At 52.3% G+C, this 25,017-nt stretch overlaps 1 protein-coding gene across 4 annotated transcripts in view; it reads left to right on the top strand.

The window, feature by feature from the left end:
• Positions 1 to 25,017, top strand: part of LTBP2 (latent transforming growth factor beta binding protein 2) — a 107,243-nt gene that overhangs the window by 21,884 nt on the left and 60,342 nt on the right. For all 4 annotated transcript variants that reach the window (XM_047861014.1, XM_047861015.1, XM_047861013.1 and 1 more), the window contains one exon: positions 2,216 to 2,465. In XM_047861014.1, coding sequence (XP_047716970.1) covers positions 2,216 to 2,465 — 250 coding nt within the window. The remainder of the gene's footprint in view (positions 1 to 2,215; positions 2,466 to 25,017) is intronic.

Here is a 25,017-nt window from a genome sequence, read left to right as displayed (position 1 = left end):
CATGGGGAATTGGGCCATGTACGTGAGCACCCATCATGCTGACGGCAGCATGCCCACTGAGCGGTGTGCACGGTGAGTGCCAGTCCTAGTTGCTCACAGGAGGGTGCACTAGCTCGAGGTGGTCATCAGGGATGGGGAAGACGCCTTGAGGGAACGGTAGGACTTAGGTTAAGTGGAGAGGAATTGGAAAGAGTTCCAGGGAGGGGCCACAGTACACTCAGAGGCAGAAAGAAGAGAGAGCCACACCCACAGGCCGGTCTGGCCACCGAGGATTAATTTAGAGGGATTGATTGTTAGAGGGGGATCAGACGGGGGAAGGCGTTCAGTGCTGGTCTCTGGAGGCGCCCGGGAGCCAGTGTCTCCGAGAGGGAGGTGGCATGGGCCAAGTGGAATTTTGGAGAGATTTATTCAGACTGGCCCCTTGTGTGGACTCCAGGCCTGTTCTCAGAAAGAAGAGTACAGCTCAGGAAATCCCAGGCTCAGGATCTGTGTTGTGGTGCCTGGTATTTTTTTTTTTTTTAATTTTTTTTTCAACGTTTTTTATTTATTTTTGGGACAGAGAGAGACAGAGCATGAACGGGGGAGGGGCAGAGAGAGAGGGAGACACAGAATCGGAAACAGGCTCCAGGCTCCGAGCCATCAGCCCAGAGCCTGACGCGGGGCTCGAACTCATGGACCGACCGCGAGATCGTGACCTGGCTGAAGTCGGATGCTTTAACTGACTGTGCCACCCAGGCACCCCTGGTGCCTGGTATTTTAATGCACTTAGAATAACTGAGGCCCACGAGGGTCTGCGTGATCTGCCTCTATTTCCCCGACCTTGCATGCTCTCCCCTATCACCAGACCCCAGCCTCCCTGGACCTCTGGCACTTTCTCAAATGTACCCTGCTCCCGCCAGCCCCCAGAGCTTTGGATGTGCCTGGCTGTCTGTCTGCCTGGAAGACCTTGGCCTATCTACCTCCTTTGTATCCGTTGTGGCCTGCTCTTCAGAGAGACCTGTCCTGATCTCCCCATCTAAAGTCACGCATGGGCCACCACATCGCCCTGTTTAATTGTCTTCACAGCCTGAGATACCGCCCGAAGCAATGTTATGGTATTTTCTTATTTCCTGTTGGTCCCCCCCACTGGACTGTGGGCTCCACGTAGACAAAGACATCGTCCCCGGTGCCTAGTAGGGGCTCAGCAAATATTTGTTGAGTGAATGAGTGACAGATAGAGGCAACTTTGGGTTTAGAGGATCCAACATGAGCCTAACCATGCTCTCCTGGGTTCTTTTGTGTTCGTGTTCCCCATGCAGGGCCCCGCATCCCGATGTGTACCTCTGCATGGGACTCTCTCTCCCATGACTGCTAGTCACTGGAGGGGACTCCAGATTTGGCAAGGTGATGAAGGGCAGTGAAAAGTCATGGCTCTGGGGGGCCAGTGGCTGCTGCACAGCACCAGCTCAGAGGAAGGGGCCCCGGTCCAGCCCCACTTTGCCCCCAGGCTGGATCCAGGGCCCAGGAGCCAGAATTCTTCCTGCTTTCGGGCAGGAGTTCTACCACTTGCTAAGGAAGGTGAGGAGCTTGAGAGCAGATGCTCTCCAAAGAGGAAGAAGAGAGACTATCAATGCTGAAGATGTCTTTGAGAGACCCTTAGGATGCCCCCAGCCTCCTCAGTCTGCCCTTCATGTGATTCATGAGGAAATTGGGGCTCAATGAGATCAAGATCACGCAGCTCACGGAAGACAGAAAAACCCCAACAACTCAACCTCCCCCCGCCCCTTGACTTTCAGGCCAGTGTTGAGCCCTTTCCCATGAAAGAAACTCATTCGTTCATTCATTGTTTGTTTGTTTGTTTGTTTATTGAGAATCTACTCTGTGACAGTCTCTATTCCAAGTTCTGGGGCGGCCGGAGGGAAGAAAACAAAACATCTGCCCTCTGGGACTTTCAGTCTGGGAGGAGAGACAGACAACCAGAAGTGAGCACAAATGTACCATACAATGTCAAGTGCCTCACGCCTTTGGCCATTCGGTGTCTGCTTGGCTGTTCAGAGATGACAGAGGAACCTCACCCTGGGGACCGGAGGGGGGAGGCGGGGACAAATGGGCCCAGGGAGCCTTCTGAGGCCAGAGTCGGGCTCCCTGCTTGAGTGGGGAAGCCCAAGCAGCACCAGCCAGGAAAGTGTCAGGACGCCCGGGGCCCCTGCCCTCATCCCTCTCCCTGTCTCCCCAGCTGTGTGCCAGCCGCCCTGCCAGAACCGGGGATCCTGTAGCCGGCCCCAGCTCTGCGTGTGCCGCTCCGGCTTCCGGGGAGCCCGCTGCGAGGAGGTCATTCCTGAGGAGGAATTTGACCCCCAGAACTCGAGGCCAGCACCCCGGCGCTCAGCCGAGGGGTCACCCAACCCACGCAGGAGCAGTGCAGCCAGAGAAAGCACCACGACACCCAGAACACGCTCACTGGCCTCGCAGCTGCCGCCGGCCAGGTAAGTCCTCAGTGGGACCTCGGGTCCAGGGGCAAGTGTCTCTCTCTCTCTCTCTCTCTCTCTCTCTCTCTCTCTCTCTCGGGATATCTTCCTTAGGACCGTTGGGTAAAGACCTCAGTGGAGAAGACCAGAGTTATCCTTCCTTCCCTCCCCCCTGCTCTCTTCCCCTTTCCCTGCCCTGACCTGAGGTGCAGGGAGCAGAAAAGTGGGTGTCGGGGTTGGCACAGGCTTTTTCAGGCTGGGGTGGCCAGGAGAGGTGGGAAGTGGAATCTCTACCCTCCAGTCCTGGGAGAAAGCTGAGGAGGGCATGTACCCGGGCCCTCTTGTTTCGAATCCTGGTGTGGCCCCTTCCTGGCTGCGTGGCCTTAGGCAATTTATTTACCTCTCTGATTCCTCGTCAGTGAGGCGGGGACAAATGATGATAACCGCAAGCATGGAATGGTTGTAAGGATTAAGTTAGTTAATATGAAGACAGTGCTTAAAACAGTGGCTGCCACATAGTAAACTCTTTATAAGTGTTTTCCTCTGGGGCATCTGGGTGGCTCAGTCGATTGAGCGTCCAACTTTGGCTCAGGTCATGATCTCACAGTTTGGGAGTTGGAGCCCCGAGTTGGGCTCTGTGCTGACAGCTCTGAGCCTGGAGCCTGCTTCTTCAGATTCCGTGTCTCCTTCTCTCTCTGCCCGTCCCCCACTCACGCTCTGTCTCTCTTTCTCAAAAATAAATAAACATTAAAAAAAAAAAAAAGTTTTCCTCCTCCACCTCCTGCTCTGCCTATGGTCCATGGCAGGAAGGACCCCTCTGCCTGAAGAAACCCTTCAGTTCATTCACTGCTCAGCAGTAACCTCTCTCCTTGAAGGGGAAGAGAAGGAGCATGTGGGGTGAGGGGAATGTTCATGGGCAGGATTCCCTGGCCTGCTTACCAGCCAACCTGGCTAGACTTTTTCTAGCTCTGGACAGGAAATCTGAACTCTGTAAACTGGTCCATTTCTAGGGGGCTGTGTTTTCCTTTTGGTTTTTCAGGCTCGTTTTTCCATTCGCTTCCTACTTAAGATGTTCTTTCTGAAATGTTGCAACCTTGTCTTGCTGAACTAAGGGGAAAAAGGAGTGGTCCTCTGGGAGGCCAGGAGAACCAGGGAGAGGAGGCTGACCTCAAGATCAGGGCCCCAGCAGAAAAGCTCAGGAGAGAAAGGAAAAGCGCTTGAGATCGTCCAGCAACTCGGAAGGCGGAGGCAACCAGGGTCTCAGGAAGGTAGGGGTCCAGAGCCCCAACCACCCAGGCAGGTAGTTTCCCAGGGCAGCCAGAAGCACAAAGAGCACAAGGATAGACTCAGGCTGAGGTCTAGGGAGATCCAAATCAAAACCAGAAGAGCCAGACCCTTTGGCCAAGGCCTTGGGATGCGGGGGCAGAGAGAAGGGCAGAGCTAGTGGCCAGGTAGGCAACATAGGAAGCAGAGTGAATGACCTGGGAGTGGCTGTGAGCAGGTGGGCAGGGCCTGAGCCTTGTTATGGTCGGTCCCAACTGTTGATGCAAGGTAGGTGGGCCTGGTGTGAAGGCATCTGGAAGAACACCAGAGGTACCAGCTCCGGAGTCAGCCCGGAGCAGGATGGGAGTAGAGTCCTTCCAGCCTGGAATTCACCAGCAAGCTCTCTTTTGGCTTGCAGGGCTCGTTCGTTTTATAATGCACGGAATCCCTGTTGTTACGCACGAGCGGGGATGGGGGATAGTTGCCATGCTGTCCGTTGTACTCTGGCGTCAGAGCTGTTCAACATCCCCTGCCCCATCTTGCCAGCCCATCCCGCCCCTGCTATTCAAGGCCCAGTCCCACTTTCTCCAAAAGGCCCTCTGATCACTTCCGCCCAGCTCTCTGACCCCCTGCCACGCATCCCTTGTGGATCTGTGCCCTGTGTCTGCAATCAGACTGTGTGGCCTGGGCCCTGGAAGGCAGTGACTCCGTCTCTCCTTCTTTGGATCTCCTGCAAAGCTCCTCCCACAGTCCTCACTTACAGAAAATGCTCAGTCCACAATTTGCTTCACTGGGTCCAAACTGAAGAGTCACCTAGAAAGCGTCCACCCAGCATTGGCTCCTCGCCTTGTACCTGGAACCAACACACCAGCCCCTGTGCTGCTCTGAGTACAGGAAGAGGTGAGGCTCTGTGCTTCCGGGTGGAGCACCTCACACTCTCCCTCGGGACAGTCCGTTCATCTGCTCACCGGACCAGAAGCTCCCTGAGAGTAGGGACTGTGTCCTGCTCTCTTATGGATGTGTCCTTGGTACCCAATACCGTGCTTGGCTCGCTGTAGGTGCTCAACTTATGTGAGCGAAATGAATAGACGGATGAGGCCCAGTGCTGGGGAGAGGAGGAGGCTGGGTTACACGAGTCTTCCGTCCCCCAGCAAAGGATCCATGTGTGCGAGAGGCCGTGGAAGGCGAGGGCCCACAGTGAGGTCAATGGCCCACGGCAGGGACGTCCTCTTCGAGCCTCACAGCCTCCCTGGCCAGGGGCTACTGTGTGGTCATGAATGAGCTACAGCCTCCAGGCCGGCCCAGTCTCTCTGTCTCTGCCCCGGGACCTCAGTGCCATGAAATCTGGGAAAGTCCGAGTGGCCCGCTGTCGGCCCAGCTGTGTTTTGCTTTGAGAGGCCAAATCCCACTTGCCTGGTGGTGTCAGACATTTCCTGTGAGCTTGGCTAGGTTCCCCAAGCAGCCTTTGGCCTCTTTCCTGATGGCAACTTGCACAGGCCCTTGGTGTCCAGATAGAGGGACTGGCATGAAGCAGGGGGCACTCTAGAAGTGAGAGGGGGGCCCAAAATATCTGGGGAGGGGAGACACTGCAAGGATTGGTGATGTCCGGGAAACCCCCTCCAGGAAAACACCAGACAGAGGCCAAGAGACGTGTGTTCCCGAAGGAAGTCGAAAGGGAGGGGCCAGGAGCGTCTAGGGCAGCAGCAGCAGCAGCTCGCCCTATGCAGAGGCAGACGTGGATGGAGGTCGTCCAGCTGTGGCCTGGGCCGGCTGCAGGGGCCCGGAGACTCCCTCCGAGACCCAGGTCCGAGACCTTCCCCAAGGCTGGTCAGAGGGCCTGCCCCACCTGGAAGCAGGAGCCAGGCAGCTGGGGACAGGCCTGAAGAGGTGGGGCAGGGGTGGTTACAACCACCTGGGACAGACCAGCCAGCCATGGAAGAGTGCTTTACATCCACGCTTCTCAGGCTGCAACGGGAACTTTGTTAACATGCAGCTGCTGATGCTGCAGGTCTGGGGAAAGCATCGCTAACGTGGCCTCAGGTGATGCTGATGCCGCTGGTCCATGGACCACACCTTGAATAGTGAGGGTCCATCCTGGGCTTTGGGCTCAGACAATCCTGGGGGGTCCAATTCTGGATTTATGACTCATCAGCTGTGTGACATTAGGCAAGAATCCTAAGTAATCTGAGTCAATAGTCCCCACCTGATAGGATTGCGGAACGGACGAAATGAGACCGGGTATGCAGAGCACTTAGTAGAGTGCCTGAGAGTTAGTCCTCAGTGTAGGTTAGCCATCAGCAGGCTGGTTCTTTCTGCTGTGGGGACGTGGGTGGCAAAGAGCAGACAAAACGTGGGGTGCATGCATGTGTGCATAGACCTGCTCTGGGGAGCAGCCAGAGGCCCAGGCCAGCCTCAGAGGAGCCGGGACCAGCAGATCCCACAGCAGCACCCATAGTGGGTTTGGCTGGCTTGTTTCTTCCACCAGGACCGTCCTTATGGTAAGGAGGAGAGCCCTATGGGAGAGGGGGCTGAGCGAGGTGTCACATTTCTCAGAATGGGAGGCACCTCCATTGGGTTTGCTCCTTAGCCTGACCCAAGGACCTAGAAGCTGGGCTCTGGGGACATTCTAAGCAGTCTTGCTCACTCCTTGGGCAACAACAGGCCTGGAGGACAGTGCTATGCGGGGGTGGGGGGGAGAGGTCTGGGAAGCTGTGGGCCCCATGGTAGTGGCTGTCCGTTGGCTGCTCCCCCAGAAGGCAGCTAGAGTTCGCCTTCTTTTTACTAACCCGGTCTCTCTCTGTCTCTCTGTCTCTCTCTCCTGGATCTCCTGTCCACACACCCCACGTCTTAATCCACCGTGTTAGTTTCTTACGGCTGCCATAACAGATTGTCACAAGCCAGCAGCTTAACACAATGCAGATGCGTTATCCTACAGCTCTATAAGTCAAACATCTGACTCCGGTCTCACCAGGCTAAAGTCAAGGTGTCAGCGGGCTCAGTTCCTGGAGGCCCTAGGGGAAAATCCATTTCCTTGCTCATTCGGGTTGTTGGCAGAATTTAGTTCCTTGCAATTGTGGGGCTGAAGTCTCTGTTTCTTGCTATCTGTCACTTGAGGGCCGTTTTTAGCATATAGAAGCCATTTACACTCTTTGGCTTGTGGCCACCTTCCTATCTTACAAACCAGCAGTGGCACGTGAACTCTTCACGTTTTTGAATCTCCCCTCTACCTCCCTCTTTGGCTGACTCTTTCTCACTGATTTGTCTGCTACCTTCCTCCACGTTTAAACACTGGGCCCCCCTGGGTAATCCAGCTGTTTTGTCAGCTGATTAGCAACCTTAATTCCATCTGCTACCATGATTTCTCTTTGCCATTTAGTTGTTTTTTTTTTTTTTTAATTTTAATTCCAGTGTGGTTAACGTACAGTGTTATATGGGTGTCATTCCTTTTGTCATTTAATGTAACGTATTCAAAAGTGTAACACTAGGGGACAAAGATCATGGGGGCCAACCAAACCCACCCACCGCAGCCCATTCCAGCTGGGACCCTCCATCTGAAGTGCAACAACTCCCCTTTTCAAGGGCTTGCCACAGGGCAGCCCTACACGATTTGGCCCCCAAAACCTTTCTGACATCTCTGATGTCAGGTTTGACCATCCATTACTCTCATTCACTCTGCTTCTGTCGCATTGGCCAACTGGTGCTTCCTCAAATATGCCAGAGGTGCACCTACCTCAGGGCCTTTGCACTTGCTATCCCCCCACCCCCTAGGGATACCGTGTTAATATTTCCTAGAGTGGCCATAACAAATTACTACAAACTGTGGCTTAAAAAAACAGAAATTTATTCTCTTCCAGTTCAAGAGGGCAGAAATCCAAAGTCAAGATGTCAGTCGGGTTGTTCCTTCTGAGAGGGAATCTGTTCCATGCCTCTCTTCTAGCATCTGGTGGCTCCCATCAATCTTTGGGGTCCCTTGGCTTATAGCTGCCTCATACTAATTTCTGCCTCTGTTATCACAATGCCTGATCTGTGTGTGTGTGTGTGTGTGTGTGTGTGTGTGTGTGAGTGTGTGGTGTCCTTCTTATAAGGACACCAGTCATTGAATTTAGGGTGTGCCCTAATCCAGTATAATCTCGTCTAAACCTAACTGATTACGTCTGCACAGACCCCATATCCAAATAAGGTCACAATTATAGGATGAGGGTTAGGACTTCAGCACATTTGGTGAGGGGTACAATTCAAACCACATCAAACACTCTTTCTAGATCCTCACATGGCTCGCTTCCTCCCCCTTCAGCCCTTCTCTTCTCAGTGGGGTCCTCTGTTCACCTGATTTAAACCTGCACACTCCCTAACCCTCCCTCCCTACCCCAACCCCAGAGATTTTGTTCCACTGCACTAATGTCTTCTGTGTTTTACTTATTTGTTTGGCTTATTGTTTTTCTTATCCCGGTAAAAAGGCCAGGTCCAGGAGGGCAGGGGGCTTTATCTGCGTTCTTGCTGCCACACCTCCAGCACCCGAACACAACTGGCCCAGAATGGGGATAGGTGAACACGTGCTGAGGGACAGGCTCGGGTCTCCACCCAGTCATCTCATGTACCCGTCACGGCTCTGTGCCGTTCTGTTGACGAAGCTCAGAGAGGTGAGGTCACTGGTCCGCACTCCCCCAGCCTGGCCTGAGATGCGGGCCTGTGCCGGGCCTCTCCGGGCTTCTGCCTGCGGGAGAGGGAGGAAGGGCAGGTACCAGCCAGCCCCTGCTGAAGGCCCAGCCTCAGCGGTGAGAACCAGGCCACTGAGCACGTGTGGGTGCATTTGGTTGGTTATAGGACTCGCCTCCTCAGGGCAGGACCCTCGAATTGTTCAGCCCCCACCTCTCTACCTGGGCCCCCTTTGGCACTTCCTGACCTGTGACCTTTAACCTGCTGGTGCTGAGACTGCGCCCACAGGCTTCCCATGGGAGTGCTTCCCCCTTCACTCCAAGGCCTTGCCTGGGCCTCCTCTGGTGGGTGCAGGGTCTCAGCTCCCAAAGGGTGCTCTCTGCCCAAGTAGATCACTGCACCAAGAGCCACCGCAGGGGAGACCCGGGCTCCCTGCCTGGGGGCAAAGGCAGCACCCGCTGCCTGACAGAACGGCAAAGAGGAGACCGATGACCCAGAACCAGAAACTAGGTAGCTCGGGTGAGGGCAGCTGGGAACGGAAGGAGCCGAGCAGGTGCGAGGAAGCAGCCAACGTGTGTCTCAGGGGAGTGCTGGGTTTTGGAGCCAGGCCGAATTTAAACCCTGGTGCCCTCACAAACTAGTTATGCAAGTCACTTTACTTCACTGCAGCTCAGTTTCTTTGGCTCTGAAATGGGAAAACTGATGCCCATCTCATAGGAGGGTTGAGAAAATCCATTGAAATAATGTATGTGGAGGGATCGGTGGGGTGCCTGGCACACGGGAGGTCCAATAAATAACCTTATCTATGACAAATCAGTGTGACACATCCCATTTGCCAGGATGGGCTTTCCTCCACCCCACTGTCTAGACTTACAGATAGGGAAACTGAGGCACGACAAAGCTTGGCAGCTGGGTTAGGGGTCTGTTCTGGGAACCCGGGAGATCCTGACTCTGGGCCACTCTGAAGGCTCGCCAGGGTCCCCTGAGCCTGCCTGCTGCTCCAGCCACCTCCCACCCACTCCCCTCCTCTGCTCTGGGCTCTGACAAGCTGTCACATGCCCTCTGCTGGCTCCTTTGGGCGACATGACCCTCTGCCCTCCCTCCTCCCTCATTCAAGGCCCCTTGGACCCAAGACCATTCTCCAATTCCCCTGGGACATGATGAGGGACTGACTCCTGCTAGAAGGCCTTGGAAAACTCCTTTGCCCTCCGGGGCCTCAGTTTCCACATTTGTAAATCAGAGACATAGAGTGGGTCTTCTCTGAGGTCGAGCTAACGGTCTCAGATTCTGGCCTCCAGCTTGGTCATTTCCTGTCCCAGATGGTGAAATGTGCTTACTCCCTTTTACCTATTTCCAAGATCGTGACAAGGACACATGATGCCTTCCCTGGGGCAGACCTTAGCTGTCCGTGACATTCTGGCCTCAAGTTCTCCTTGGCAAGGCTGCAGTGGGGTTAAGCAGCCTGCATCTTTCGTGCTGTGTCACCCCTTCCTCACAGCCATGCAGTGGCAGACCTGTTAGGTTAACTCAACCCTACAATCCTGTCTGAGTCAGGCTTTCGAGATCTGTGGGGACTGAGTGTCATCTTTCCTTTTTTCCTTTCCTTTTTTTTTTTTTTTTTAGCCTTATTTTTTTTCTGATTTGTTTTTCTAACATGGAGCCCCAAGCTTGCCCCCTGGGGTTTTTCTGGACTTCCCCAGCCCTGAGGACCTTGGATACACTATTTTGAAAGGACTTAGAAGCAGGAGACCCAATTTTCTTTCTGGCGAGGACACTAAGTAGCTTTGTGGCTTGGGCTAGCCACTTAACTTCACTAAGACTTATTGTCTCTATCTGCAAAATAGGAACAAATAATTCTTTCCTCACTGGGATGTTGTCAGGATTCACAAGAACATTGCGGGCAAAAGATTGCGTTGTGAACCGTAATGCTTTTTGCAAATGCTGGTTAATGTTGTTAACTACCAGTCTTGACAGTGAGCTGGGGTATTTTCTTATGTCTCCTATTTGTGCATGGGTTACTTTTCAGGAGAAGCTCCTCATTGAGGCCCTTCCTGACCACTAAGGTTTTCACCTTAGGGTTAACCTTAGCCACTGGATACAAACCAGGAGATGTACTTCACGGCACAGAGCACAGTGTCTCTGACGGGTTCCCCAACAGTTGTGCAGTGCACAGCCCGTGCAGCTGTATGTGGCAATCCTGGACCCGGTTTCTTCTGGGAGGGAGACATCTCCTAGCTCCCTATCACCTAATATTGTAAACCCCCAATCTGAGACTCTTCTCATCTTATTTACTTTTTATTTTCATAGTACTTTTTGTTTTCTATTTTCTAAGTTAATTATTTGTTATGTTTAGTATTTATCGTCTGTTTTTTCCCAGCTGCAATGTGAGCTTCTCAAGGGCAAGGATCTTGCTTTGTTAACTGACATATCCCGATATCCTAGAGCAGTGCTTGGTATACAGTAAGCCCTCAATAAATAAATAGCTACTGAATGAACACCCCTATTGCAATGCATCCCCTCTAGCTATCTGGAGCAAAGAAAGATGGTCTTGCATCCGTTCCCTTCTGAGCTGACACTCAGCCCATCCCCTAGCATGTCATTGATCAGGAAGGGGATCTCCCAGTCCTCCCAGCAGGTGGGAACCTGCCCTGTCTCTGCCCCGTGGCCTGGAGGCTCTGGAGCCAACGTGGGCCTAGGGCAATGCTTCTCTCCTGATGGTGACTAGGTTGGGGCAGAGCCGGACTTAGCAGACTCTGAGGAGGCTGGTACAGGACTGTGGCAGCTGTGAAGGGGCTGTTCTTCCAGCTTCTTCTGCCTCTTGGGCCTTAAACGAGCCCCATGAACCACCCCCTCTCCCTGGACTTGTGGGTTTGGAAGAGAGAGGGCTCAGAGGGAGATGCTCACTGTGGGCCTCCAGCCAGAACAAACGGAGAGGGTATTATTTTCCCAAGTCTGAAATCCCAGAAGCCCTGCTGCTGCTTTTTGAGGAGAGCAGAAAAAAAATCTGTGTCTCAGCCAAGCGCTTCCTTTACTGCCCACGCCCCTCTCCCTGCCGCTTGTAGGGGATTCTACAAGTGTAGATGGGCCACATTAAGGTTTTTCTGCAGGGTCCCTCGGCACTGCCCAGCAGACTGCTTGGCGGTAATGGCTAGGTCTGAAGCGCTCCATTCCCACCAGGGAGAGGAGTGAGACAGGCTATCCTGTGCTGGACATTTCCGTAACTGGATACAACAGGAGATGTCCGTCACCTCACAGTCTCTATGATAGGCACTCCAAGAATTGTGCAGTGCACAACCTGTGCAGCTGTGTGCAGTGACCCCGAACCTGGCTTCTTCTCAGGAGGGAGATGTTTCGCAGTTCCCCCACAAAGTATGTTACTTCAAAGCAGTGCTCTATAACTGGGCATGGCTGCTGAGGTCCCTTCTAGATTTCTCTGAAATGGTAACGTTGGGGTGGACCCCTGGGGCCATTTAGAGTGTTAATATGCACCTCCTTGACCCACACACGTACCTGAGACCCAGAGAGCTCAGGGCCTGGGCGGGGTCTTGGCTAGCCGTGCACGAATAACAAAAAGATATGGACTCTGGGCAGATGCAGCCCGAGACATGCATTCTGGCTATGCTTTGCCTCTAGGCCTGGTGGTCCCAACAGAGATCACGAAGAAGGAATATTCAGCCCAGTGCAGACACCTCTGGGTTGGTGGAGATGCCAAGCTCAGGCCTCTGAGTGCTCAGAGGAGAAGGGAGACCAGCACATTCTAATACCTCTCCTGCTCCCCACGTAGGACAAGTGGGCAGGCTCCAGGAAAATGGTGTCTGCTTCCTGCGCCCTTTCTCTTGCCTTCCTTTCTCTCCTAGTTAAGCCTGAAGGTGAACATCTGGCCTGAGGCAGCTCCCAAATCTCTGGTGAAGACTGCGTGTCTCCCTTTTCCAGGAATCTCTTCCTTTTCCGGGATTATCAGAACCTCGCTAGGTGTGATTACAGAGAGGAACTCCAGCCCAGCCCAGGCGCTAGCCCTCGAAAATTCTCTGAGCTAGGAGCTCGTCACCTCCGATCTGCCCACAGCCTGCAGCAAAGCGATAGAGAAAGCTAGGGAACTTCCTCCTCCTCCAGGCTCCTTCTTCCGCACCACCATCGACAGCATTATGGTGCCCTGCTGTGCTAGATTTCCTACCCTCCTCTTTCCTCTCCTTGCCCTCCCCACACCAAAGCCACCAGCTCGGTGACATGCGGGGAAGCAACCGTTGCACAAATGTCTCTTGGCCAATCACGTGGAGTCTACTTAGTGGGGTATAAGTGGAGTGAGGTGACAGGACGGCACCTGTCGGTGGGATGGGGATAATCACCCAGGAGCAAGCAGAGGGTCAGGGAGACCTCCCAGTGCTCGCCCCTGCCCTGACCCTAGTCTGACCCTGAGGGCGCGTCTAGAATTGTGGTTACAGTGGTGAATGCTTGGGTTAGGATTGGGTGGGACGAGGGATGTGTTGAGGGTGATACTGTATTTCACAATCGGGTGGTGGTCGGGGTGAGATGAGAGGGTAACTTTAGTGTGGTGTTACAGTGAGATTTTAACCTTAGGGTTGTGGCTAGGGCTGGGTTAGGGCTGTGCTAGAGTTGAATTTAGGATTGTGGGGCTCTTTTTGCGTGTGGTATGGTGGTTATTTTAACCTACCGTTTGTGGAGCCTTATTGAGTGAGCTGGCCCTACCGTGCAAAGGACTCAACAGGCACCACCTAATAACGGGGACCATATGACGTAGCGGTTAAGAGCGTCGGTCGTGAGTCAGACCTCTGTTTCATCTGATTCTTTTGCTCACAGCCATTTGATGCCGTGCATTCCTTCCCCTCCCTGCGTCTCAGTGTAAAAGGATGATGCTAACCCTGGCTGCCCAGGGCTGTGGTGAGAATAAAATAGAAGTGGGTAAAGTGCTGAGTCACCAGGCTAAGTGTTCAATACTCAACAGCTGATACTCTTTATCCGTTATCAATCAGAGTTCCAACGGGAAACAGATGGCGCCCTCGATGAGCTCAGTTTGATAAAGGGTCTATCTGCAAAGGCACGGACAGGGTTAGAGGAAGTAATACAAGGGATGGGATATCCCGGGGGTGGCTGTGTAGGGAAGTCCAAAGGGGCCAGGGGCCAGCGGTTACTGGAACCAGAGTAGCTTCGGCCACAGGAGAAGGCCATGACAGGGCTGTGGCCTCTGTTAGAGGAACACACCGCTGCTGCCCCATGGTGCCCTTCAAGAGGGAGCTGGGAGGATCAATACTTCCACTCCCTCACCTGCCCGCCTGCTGGGGTTCCCCTTCGGCTGAACAGGACTGGAAGGCAGAGGGTGATGGAGCCTGCTGGGGCCCAGAGTGGGGTGGAGAAAGGTCCGGAGGAGCGAGTGGAAGATCTCCAGCACATTAGTGGGTCCTCACGGTGACACTACGACGAGGACGTTCCTGTTAACCCCACTGCACAGTGAGGACACTGAGGGGAGGGGCCATTCCAGCCCAGCTCTACTCAAGACCTCAGAGCCCTTGCCAGCCGCCATTTTGCTAGACAGCCTCCAGAGCAGGTGAGCTCAGGCAAGTGCAGAGCAGCAAGCCTGGTGTGGGAGCCACGGGGACTGGGGCAGGCAAGGCATCTAGGGACTTTTCGGAAGACCACGGACACCGGAAACCAGCAAGAGCCTGGAGTAGATTCTCCACAGCCGTGGGTGGGGAACAAAGGCGGCTTGTTGGGGTCATTCAAATATAATGTATGCAGTTTCCAGCATCCAACTTAAAAAATAGTAACAATAAACATTTCAAGCTTGTGGCTGTACTCGGAGCATTTAACTGACCCACGTCCTCTAGGATTTTTGTTTGAAAGGAAAAGGTTAGGGAGTGATGAAGAAGCAAGAAGGGACTGAAAAGACAGTCAATGCTCTCTTTCAGATGCCCCAAGGGATGTTTGGCCCATTGGTTGCTTTGCACAGAACTGTGGGTACTCCATGAATGTCACCCTCTGGGTAGGGGTGTGTGTGTGTGTGTGTGTGTGCGCGTGCGCGCGCGCGTGTGTGTGGCATGGGTGGGAAAGCTGTATGAGAGAACATGCCTCAGAAATAATAATGGAGATTTTTTTTGGACCTTGTGAATTCTCCTTTTGAGTTCAAGGTTTTCAAATCTATGTATATCAGGTTTCACCCCTTGTCTGGGACGTAGAGGAAGTTTCTGATTTATGGGCCCAGTAGTTTTTCCAGTTACACAATCTTTAAATCTGCCATCAGTTAATTAATTTGCCACCGTCAGAAAAGGCACTGTCAGCTTCCCAGGTGAAAATCGCTTTACCAAACTGGTACTGTGATAACAATAATAAAAAAGGGGCCCAAACGCGTGCTTGTGTCCAGGGGACTAACGTGGAACTAACTGCATCAGGGTCTCACATGCCTCTCCTGATCACTGGCACGTGGGTCTGCACGTGGCTGTACACGCGCGTGCACACACGCACACACCCCCCACTGGAGAGGGTGCTAACGAGGCAGCGTTAAGGCTTGCGGGATAATTTCCTGGAAGAAGGTTAGAAAGGAGCAATGAATTAAGTGCAAAGTCGTCTGACAATCATGGCTGCAAGATTGGCTGCTTAGTACCCAGAGGGGCGTGTGTGTATCCGTCTGTCTGTCTGAGTGTGGATGACATAGTAAAGATTGCTAAATGATTTCCAATAACAAAATGTGAAAACACATAGTTCCTTTGTCAGCCACATAGCTGTGGTTTTGTGTCCGTGATTCATTGTGGAAGTGAGTAGCTGCGACAGGCATTTTGTGGGGTTTTTTTTGTTCTTTTTTCTCCTAAAAAAATATTTGTGAAAGGTCTAAAATTCAAGGAAGTCCAGTGCTGTTTGAAGAGAAAAAATCCCGTTCCTTGCAAAACGGAGATTGCAGATCAAAACCTCTGGAGCTACCACATTCCGGCTTCTAGCCAGCTGTCTACACTGCATTTCCCTCCCAGAGCCTCAGCCCCTGACTACTACCTGACATCCACTCCGCCCTCCTGTGCACCCACCAGGAGGCGGGGGTTGCCCCTTAATGGAATCTGGTCCTGGAAGGGGACCTCAGGCCACACTCTCGGGGAACATATTTCTTTCTTTTTTTGAGGTTCTTGGGTCAAGGTCAGAGGCTCTGGAGCAGGCAGTGGTGTGTAGGGAATTATGAAAGTAGTTATGTCTTAGAGAAGTCTGGGTCTGGACCTCAGCTCTGCCACTTACCAACTATGCAGCCACGAGCAAATGATGGAAGCCTGACAAGCCTCAGTTTTCTTATCTATAAGATGGGACTGTCCGTCACTACCTTACAGAATAGTCAGGAGGATTTACTAATACATGCAAATGCACCTGGCACCTTTGAAGTGTTCTGTGAGTGACACCCACTCGTATTTGTCCCTGGACTCTGGAGTTACCTGAGCCTTTTGTCGACATCAGGGAAGGAGCAGAGGTGACTAGAAAGTCTGAGAGGTTGCCCGGACCACACGAAGTGTTTCTGGCCCTAGTGAGGTTTCTTGCTACGGGCAAGGGTGAATATCGTCCATCAGAGGCAGGCAATGCTCAGGCCTTGAGACCCACCCCAGCACTGCCCTGCTGGTGGTGATCCTGGCCAGAGCAACAGCCTCCCTCTGCTTCAGTCTTCCCTTCTATAAAATGGGGGCCGCTCGGGGCGCCTGGGTGGCACAGTCGGTTAAGCGTCCGACTTCAGCCAGGTCACGATCTTGCGGTCCGTGAGTTCGAGCCCCGTGTCGGGCTCTGGGCTGATGGCTCAGAACCTGGAGCCTGTTTCTGATTCTGTGTCTTCCTCTCTCTCTGCGCTTCCCCCGTTCATGCTCTGTCTCTCTCTGTCCCAAAAATAAATAAACGTTGAAAAAAAAAATTTTTTTTTTTAAAAAATGGGGGCCGCTAGTTCCTGTATCATAGGGTTGTTGTGCTAATCACGTGACGTGTCAAACAGAGAGAGCCCAGAAAAAATTTTAAAAATGAAACTCCTGTAGTAGATGTGTGGCACGTAATCAGTTGGTAGGTTTGGGCTGCTATAGTGCTGAACGGAGGCTCCTCGGGTTGGGGCCCCAGTTCTCATAGAAATCTCCTTTTGTTGATGTCCTGGGGTAGAGTTTCAGCCCCTGGAAAAGCAGGCTGGCTGTGGGCTACCAGCACTTTGGCCTGCCCCTGAGGAGTATGTCACTGACCCAGGCCCCCCAGAGGGCCTATCGGGGCAGGTCCAAAAGTGGGATAGACTCATCTGACATCATAGACCTGTGTTTGCTGTCCGGTAAGGCAGGCCTGCTAAGCTCCATACACGGGGATGTGTTATGGAGGATAGAGGGGTCCCAAAGGCCATGAGCTGGGAACTTGAGGGTTCAGGAGATGGCCATTTCATGCCAACTTGATGGTGGTGAAATGCCCATATACCAGGCTCTCCGTGGCTTTGGGAAATGGTCCTAGCTCAATGCCCTCATCCTCAAGCTCTCTCCTTTCCCTGCTTCACCTCCAGCCCCTCATCTCCTCTAATCTCCCAGAGTGCTTGCCATGCCCACCACCACACCACGGCAGCAGCTCCGAGGAGAGCACCATCAAGGGCGTGATGAGCTTCTGCACATGAGATGCACAGGTTAAGCCCCAGACCCTTGGCTTTACAGCTCAGTCCCAAAACACAGTTCTCGAGCTGCCATGATAGTATAGGGGTTTGGAGTACAGGCTCTGGAACCAGGATATCTGTAGGCTGTGTTTGATTCCCAGTTCTGTTAGTCACTGGCTGTGTGACTTTGGATGAGTTACCTAGCTTCTCTGTGCCTCATCAGTAAAATGGAGATAATAATAATACCTACTTCCTAATTTTAAAGATAAATTAGTTATATATATATATATATATATATATATATATATATATATATAGTGCTTAAAATCATGCCTGGAAGTAATAATACCTACTTCCTAATTTTAAAGATAGTTAAATTAGTTAATATATATATATATATATATATATATATATATATATATATATATGTAACGTGCTTAAAATCATGCCTGGCATGTTGTAAGCACTGTGTAGCTACTTACTATTATTGACTGTCATCCTCGGCCCCTTCTGTTTTCCCTTTAACCAGACAGGCCTCCTTCTTGAACACCACCTGTTAACAGCACATGCCTGAATTTGTCCCCTTGTGCTCACGGTTCTCTCCTCACTCCTTTTCTCCGGCTCATATCACACAACCACCAGAAAGCCTTCCCCATGCATCTAGCTGTGAGATTCCTGGCCCCTGCTGCTTTCCTATCTTGGACTGTTATGAATCACTCACATGCAGGGTCTTGTCCCAGGGCTGGTATGTATGGGTGTGTGTGCCATGCCCTGCACGAAGATGCTGCTCAGGGAATAAATGTGGCTAAAATCTAGCCTGTGTTCCGCTCACCCAGCTCTGGCACCGGGAAGGAAATGGGGCAGCTTCTGTGAACTGGCCGCCCCGAGGGGCCCCTTGTCTAGTTTACAGCAAGGCCCCAAGTGCTGGCCCTCCCCCGCCCTCTGCCTCCCTGTTTGGAGGGAGCAAGGTGCCTTTCCTACTGTGCCCACATGGGACTATGCACCTTATAAGGTGCCCATAAATGCACGTTGGAAGCGGGGGAATGATGAATTCGTGACATCCAGGCTCCCCACAAGCCGACAAGTCTTCCTCGGGGAAGCCGGAGCCAAAGGCTTCAGACTGCCCGCTGGCACCGGCTGGCTGAAGGATGGGGCCCGGCCAGGGCTGGAGAGAGAGCTCCAGTGAGGCGGGAGGGTTGGAAGAGGCCCCTGGGACAGTGGAAGTTCACGTGGTAACAATTTGGGGACAGTAGCTCTGTGCCCAGCACTGTGTGACTCCCTGGAGAATATAAAGAGGGTGAGACTCGATCCCTTGCCTTTCTCTCTGGGGGGATCTGTGTTCCTGGCCAAGCTGCAGCCCTTGGGGTGGTCTGCTGGACCCAGAGGGAGGCAGAGGAACTCTTGGAAAGGCCCTTTCCTCTGGGGAAAGGGCGATGACCCCAGTAGTTTGACACTTGGGCAAGGTAGGTAGAAAATAAGGGGCATTTCTGGGGACCAGGGCAGCCTGCTCAGGCTCTCCTGCCCTATTCCCTTGCCCAGCCAGGAGAGAAAAAAAGGCAATGCAGGGTCTCAAGGGGCCAGGGCTTGGCCACCTGACAGCATACGAGGCAGGCTGCTCAGTAGAAAAGGGTATGTCGACATGAGGGGTCTAGAGGGTGGAGGAGAGAGATGAGGCCTAGAGGGGTCTTTGAACCCTTGGGATACGAGGCAGCAACTGCTTCAGGGCTGCTTTGGAGGCGGGGGTCAGGCCCAGGCCAGGCTTGTGCTCCACAGACATTCCCCTGGACACGCACACCTCCCGCCAACCTCTGCCTCTTATTCACCTGCAATGAAACAGGGGTGCTCTTTCCTCCTGAGCTGCCTGGGAGAGCAGAGCGGCCAGAGACTGGGATCTCAGACTCCCCCAGGAGTCTGCCCCCAGCCTGGTAGAGGCATCCCCTGGGGTCTGTGTCCCACATCTCCAGAACTCTCAGGCCTGGGTGTGGCCACAGTGCTAGAGACTCAGACCTCAGAGCTTGGGGGTATGACTCACAGGCAGCTGACGGGGGCCGGGCTGGGGACTCCAGCTGACCACTGAGGCCCAAGGGATTAGGCACAGCAGGGTAAGCATAGCAGGGTTAGTGGCAGGAGAGGTCTTGAGACAGCCAGCTCTCGGACATTTCAGGAAGGCACCAGGGAGTGAGTGATACCACATCAGCGTGCCAGGAAGCAGGCAGGGGCGGGGTCCCCTGGGCACCACCCCACTGAGCTTGCCATGGGCCTGGAGGCCTATGGATTCCTCTCTGGCGTGCAGAAGCACAGATCCACTATTCCTGGGACACAAAGCTCCCGCCTCAGGGGCGCCTGGGTGGCTCAGTGGGCTAAGCGTCCAACTTCAGCTCAGATCATGAGCTCACAGTTCATGGGTTCGAGCCCTGCGTCAGGCTCCGTGCCAACAGCTCAGAGCCTGGAACCTGCTTCAGATTCTGTGTCTCCCTCTCTTTCTGCCCCTCTCTTGCTCGTGCTCTGTCTCTGTCTCTGTCTCTTTCTCAAAAGTAAATAAACATTAAAAAAAGAAATCTCCTGCCTCTTCGGGGTCACCATGTCACTGAAGCCAGGGTCAACCCTGGCTCTTTAAAAGCCCTTCCTCACACTGTGCTGAAAGTGGCTCCCCTGTGGCATGGTCCTGGGTCTGTCCTCTGGAAATCCAGTCTCCTTCCTGCCTCAGGCCTCCTCGTATCTGATGACAGATACTGCAGTTTGGGGGAAGGTAGCAAGGTTTAGGAGGGTCCTAACTCCCCCAGGCACAGTCAGGGGACCCTAGCGCCTGGGGTATGAGCGAAGCCTTCAAGGGACAGAGAAGACAGTCAGAGGAGCCAGGAGAACCTTCTAACTGATAGCTACAGGCCAAGATAGACTTTCTGGGTGCAAATGCTGACTCCTCCATTTTCGATACCGTACTGTCCAATATGGTAATCACCAGCCACATGGGGCTGTTTAAATTTAATGTGATGTAAAACTCAGTCACTCAGCCACACTAGCCACATTTCCAAGTTTCAAACGTGGCTGGTAGCGTATTGAATAGCACGGACTATAGAGCATTTCCATCAGCACAGAAAGCTCTTTTGGACAGAGTGATGCTAGACAAATGACCTTGGACAGGTTCCTTGACCTCTCTGTGCCTCAGTTTCCTTTTCTGAAAAACGGGGCTAATGACCGTGCCTAGCCCCTAAGGTGGTTATGAAGATTAGATATCATAATGCAAATGTAATAATTAATACACAGCCCAGAATTAGTGCTCAATAAATATTCATTATCATTGTCTAAGACACATGGGACAGGGTTCAAGCCCTCCCCTCCTGACAGTGTCATCAGAGAACCCATCACCCTGGCACGTCTTGTACCCAGATGCTGAAGAGTGACAGCTGACAAGTCTTAGCCAGCCTGGGTCTCACCTGCTCAGCCACCGAGCCGCGCATCGGCTAGAATCAGTGGGCTCCCGGCTCCTGTGTCACCACCGCCACAGTGTCCCCTCCTCCTTATCCACCCTGGCTGGGTGGCCCCTTGCCCTCGGCTGAGGCAAGGCAGGTTTGTGGCCGTGCCTGGAGCAGGATGTCTGGCGACACTGTCTTGGGTCCCCCAGGGTTTGGCACAAGGGCTGGCTGACCCTGGCCTGGGCGTGAGGCCTGCCTGGCCTGAGGAGAGAAGGGGTGGGGCTTCCTGGGCCTCACAGCACCCAGATCCTCAGGGGAGACTGAGCCCCTTGGGAGGCGCTAGGGCCTGGTCACCTGCAATTGGCTAAGCCTGCAGTCACAGGAGGGCCAGAAGCAGAGATGGCCTTCTGGGAACGCCCTCCTGTCTCGGTGCTCTCTCCCTGTTCCCCTCCTGCCTCTCTGGCTGCTCCTTCCCCGACACCTTCACGGCCTCTTCCTCTGCCTGCCCTCAGGGGACCCCTCCTCCACCGTGCCTCTTCCCTCTTCACCCCTGTATTTCTCAAAGTGTTTAGGTGTCAGGGTGCCTGGAAGTCATAAGGAATGCCATCCATGTAATCCATTCCATGATTAGAGCTGGGAACTGTTTTATTAGCAGAAACTATGACGATCGTCTGTGTGTTCAAAACAAAAACCCAGCTCTAGGCACACGCGTGTGTCCGTGAAAAGAACCTGCTGTCAGGTGAAGGGGATGGCTGCCACGTTTTCTGTTAATGGTCACTTACTGCTTGTTCATTTGTCTTATCGCGTGCTAGCAGACAGATGGTAGCAGGTGCCACAGGCTGGAGACAAATTTATGGGCACAAAACTTAAAACTGAGGCCAGCCTATTCATTAACACATCTTCCCTCCTGAAACGGGGAAGCGTTAGCAGAGTTAACGCCTCAGTCCAACAGGGAGCTCTGAAGCGTGGTTTGTTCGACGCGCTCCCCCTGAGTGGTGTCAGCCCTCCCCCTTAACTCTGTATCCACCACCTCTGTCTACCCTTACGAGTCTCCCCTCTCCCGACTGTATCCTGTCTCTCTCCTGACTGCTGCGTCCTGAGGGCTTCCCCGTGGAGATCCATCCTGAGCCACCCGACACTCGTCCTGCCTGAACTGAGCCACTTCTTGGATCTCCCAGTTGAGATCTTGGTCCGTGGAGCTCCCTCCACCCATTGGTCTAAGCCACAACCGGGAAGTCTCTGTGTCTTAAAAAGCCCTTGGGGGTGCCTGGGTGGCACAGTCGGTTGAGCGTCCGACTTCAGCCAGGTCACGATCTCGCGGTCCGTGAGTTCGAGCCCCGCGTCAGGCTCTGGGCTGATGGCTCGGAGCCTGGAGCCTGTTTCCGATTCTGTGTCTCCCTCTCTCTCTGCCCCTCCCCCGTTCATGCTCTGTCTCTCTCTGTCCCAAAAATAAATAAACGTTAAAAAAAAAAAAAAAAAAAAAAAGCCCTTGAATCCAGGCTTTCTTCTTGGTCCCGGCCTTGGTCCCTGCTAGTCTAGAGCACAGCCAAAACCTTCCAGCTGGCCTCCAGCCCTCCCCTCTCTGGTCCATCTACACTGGGTAATCTTTTACCAGAGTAATAATCATTCGAAAAGGCCCATCTCATCATGTCCTAGACCTGCGTGAAGACCACGAACATCTCAAGGCTAATATGCGGCTCCCCTGTGCCCTCACACCTTTGCTGGGGTGCTGGACCCTTTGCCCAGGCTCCATGGGAGCAGAGAGGGTCTGAGGGTCTTTGCCATCCTTGACCTCAGTGCCTGGCATGTGGCAGGCATTCAGTAAGTGCTTCTTGAGGGAGTGAAAGAAGGTGGGCTTCTCCAAGGACCTCCTCACCCACTCAGTTGAGCCCAGACACCTCTCTGGTATTTCATGCTGTCCATCATATATGAACTGGCGCCTGTCTTCCTTTAGCCCTGCAAAATCTCAGCGTCCTCGTCTGTAAAATGGTGACACCGAAATAACAAACGGAGGGGTAGTTCTAGGATGAACTTACCTGGTTCGGTAACCTGGCTTCTGCCCTTAGGAGTTCTGTAACCTTCAGGAAGGGAGAGAAACTTGCTACTCTGTTTCCTTGACTGTAAAATGGGACAATGGGTAATTCTCAGAGGTACTGAGGGGCCTACATGAGATAATATGTGCACTGCGCATTATTGGCATGGAGCCTGGCACAGAGCGAGCCTTCATTAAATTGTGGCACAGTTTATGCCCCGCCCACCCCCCTCCTGCTGCCTCCCACCCCACATACATAGGGTAACCACTGTGATTAATTTCCAAGGTAGCCTTCCAAGGTTGCTTGATAAATATGCAAATAAATGCAGCACGTATACTTATTTTCTCTACTTTTACACAAAAATGTACACGCCCCACACCAGGAGCCGGCAAGCTTTTCCATAAAAGGCCAGATAGTAAATATTTCAGGCTTTGTATGACATAAAGTTTCTGCAAGTACTCAGCTCTGCCGTTGTAGGGCAAACGCAGTCACAGACAATGAGTGTGGCCGTGTGCCAACTAAACTTTATTTATGGAAACCTAAATTTGAATTTCACATCACTTTCTCATGTCGTGAAATACATTCTTCTTTTTGACCTTTTCCAACCATTTAAATATATTAAAAAATATTATGTCACTGTCCATACAAAAACAATCAGTGGGCCACATTATGGCTGTTTTTTTTTTCGCTTAAAAAAATTTTTTTTGAAGTTTATTTATTTTGAGAGAGACAGAGAGAGTGAGCAGGGGGAGGACAGAGAGAGAGGGAGAGACAGAATCCCAAGCAGGCTCCACAATTCAGTGTGGAACCCAATGCAGGGCTTGAACTTATGAACCGTGAGATCATGACCTGAGCTAAAACCAAGAGTGGGAAGCTTAACCGACTGAGCCATCCAGGCGTCCCTTTTTCACTTTTCATTGTGTCTTAGAGAGCTTTTCCCTATCGATGTAAAGGAGCTGCTGCTTTCTGTTTCGAAGGCATATGACTTCATCTCATGGATGTATCTTAGTTTGTTTAACCAATCTCCTACTGAAGGACACTTAAGTTGTTTCTATTCTTTGCAAATATTTTGCTATTACAAAATAGTGCTGCTATGAATAATCTTGTTCATCCATCACTTTGGACATTAACAAGTGTCTTAGGTCACATTCCTCTGGAGGTGGAGCTGGGACATGGATTCGGGTGTGTGTGATTTATTGGGGGATTGCCAAGGGAGGGAGGGAAGCAGAACGGGAAGGTGGAAAGAGCCAAGCAAGGACTGGTCCCAGAGAAAGGGAGCACAACGCCTGATGGAGGGTGGAGCTTGCAGAGCTATCCCACCTTGAGGCAAGAGGCAGGGGTTTTGAACTTCCCATTGGTTGTGAGAGGGGCTTGTCAGGTGGTTGCATCCACCCAGCGCGAGGAAGAAGCCAGTAGAAGGTGCACCAGCTGCAAAGGGGACCTGGGAAGGGTGGCAGCAGCACCTTCCATGGCAGGTTTAATCTGCAGCATCGTCTTGGAGGTGGAGAGGCAGGAGCAAAGCACAGGTGCATTGCAGTGTGGATAGACTTGCCACATCGCTTTCCATGAGGGCAATTTCGCTGGATCGATTTACATTCCCACCAGCAACATTTGAGAGTGCCGGTTTCAGCACAACCCCGCCACATTAGTCTATTATTAAACTTTTGAATTTTTGCTGATCTAATGGATTAAAAATACCACCTCAGCGTCATTTTCATTTGCACATCTCTTAGAATGAGCGTACTGTCATGTGTTTAGCAAACATTTGTATTTTTTTTCCTGTGAACTATTCCTATTCCTTTGCTGATTTTTCTTTTAGGGCTATTGGTCTGTCTTTTCCATCTCTAGGCGCTCTCTATATATTATGGAGATGGGTCCTTTGTGATAGGAGTTGTACATATTTTTCCGTTTTGCCATTTGTCTTTTTACTTTAAGGGTTTTGGCCACACAGATGTTTTTATCATAGGGCTGTTTGGACAAGTAAGTGATACATTATGTAAAACACCTGGAATGATGCCTGCTATACCCTGTAGGCACTGACTGGATATTATTTCCTTCCCGTCCCTTCCCTCCATTCTATGCTTAATCCAACCATGCTCATTATTTCCCCCTAAATATGGCCCATGCTTCCCCCCTCCATGGATTTTCTTGTTCTTTTTCTTTTTTTTTCTTTTTTTTTAAATTTTTTTTTCAATGTTTATTTATTTTTTGGACAGAGAGAGACAGAGCATGAACGGGGGAGGGGCAGAGAGAGAGGGAGACACAGAATGGGAAACAGGCTCCAGGCTCTGAGCCATCAGCCCAGAGCCTGACGCGGGGCTCGAACTCACGGACCGCGAGATCGTGACCTGGCTGAAGTCGGACGCTTAACCGACTGCGCCACCCAGGCGCCCCCTCTTGTTATTTTTCTTATCTGCAATGTCTTCCTCCTCCTATTGGACAGTGAAAATCCTACCCATCTCTTAAGCCCCAGCTCAAATGTCATGGTCTTTCCTTCTTTTTTTTTTTTTTTTTAATTTTTTTAAAACATTTATTTATTTTTGAGAGACAGAGTATGAGCAGGGGAGGGGCAGAGAGAGAGGGAGACCCCAGAATTCGAAGCAGGCTCCAGGCTC

The sequence above is a fragment of the Prionailurus viverrinus genome, chromosome B3 (genome assembly GCF_022837055.1).
Source record: "Prionailurus viverrinus isolate Anna chromosome B3, UM_Priviv_1.0, whole genome shotgun sequence".
Classification (NCBI taxonomy): Eukaryota; Metazoa; Chordata; class Mammalia; order Carnivora; family Felidae; genus Prionailurus; species Prionailurus viverrinus.
The sequence above is the reverse complement of the archived record's forward strand: the minus strand, read 5'-3'. Positions and strand labels throughout refer to the sequence as shown.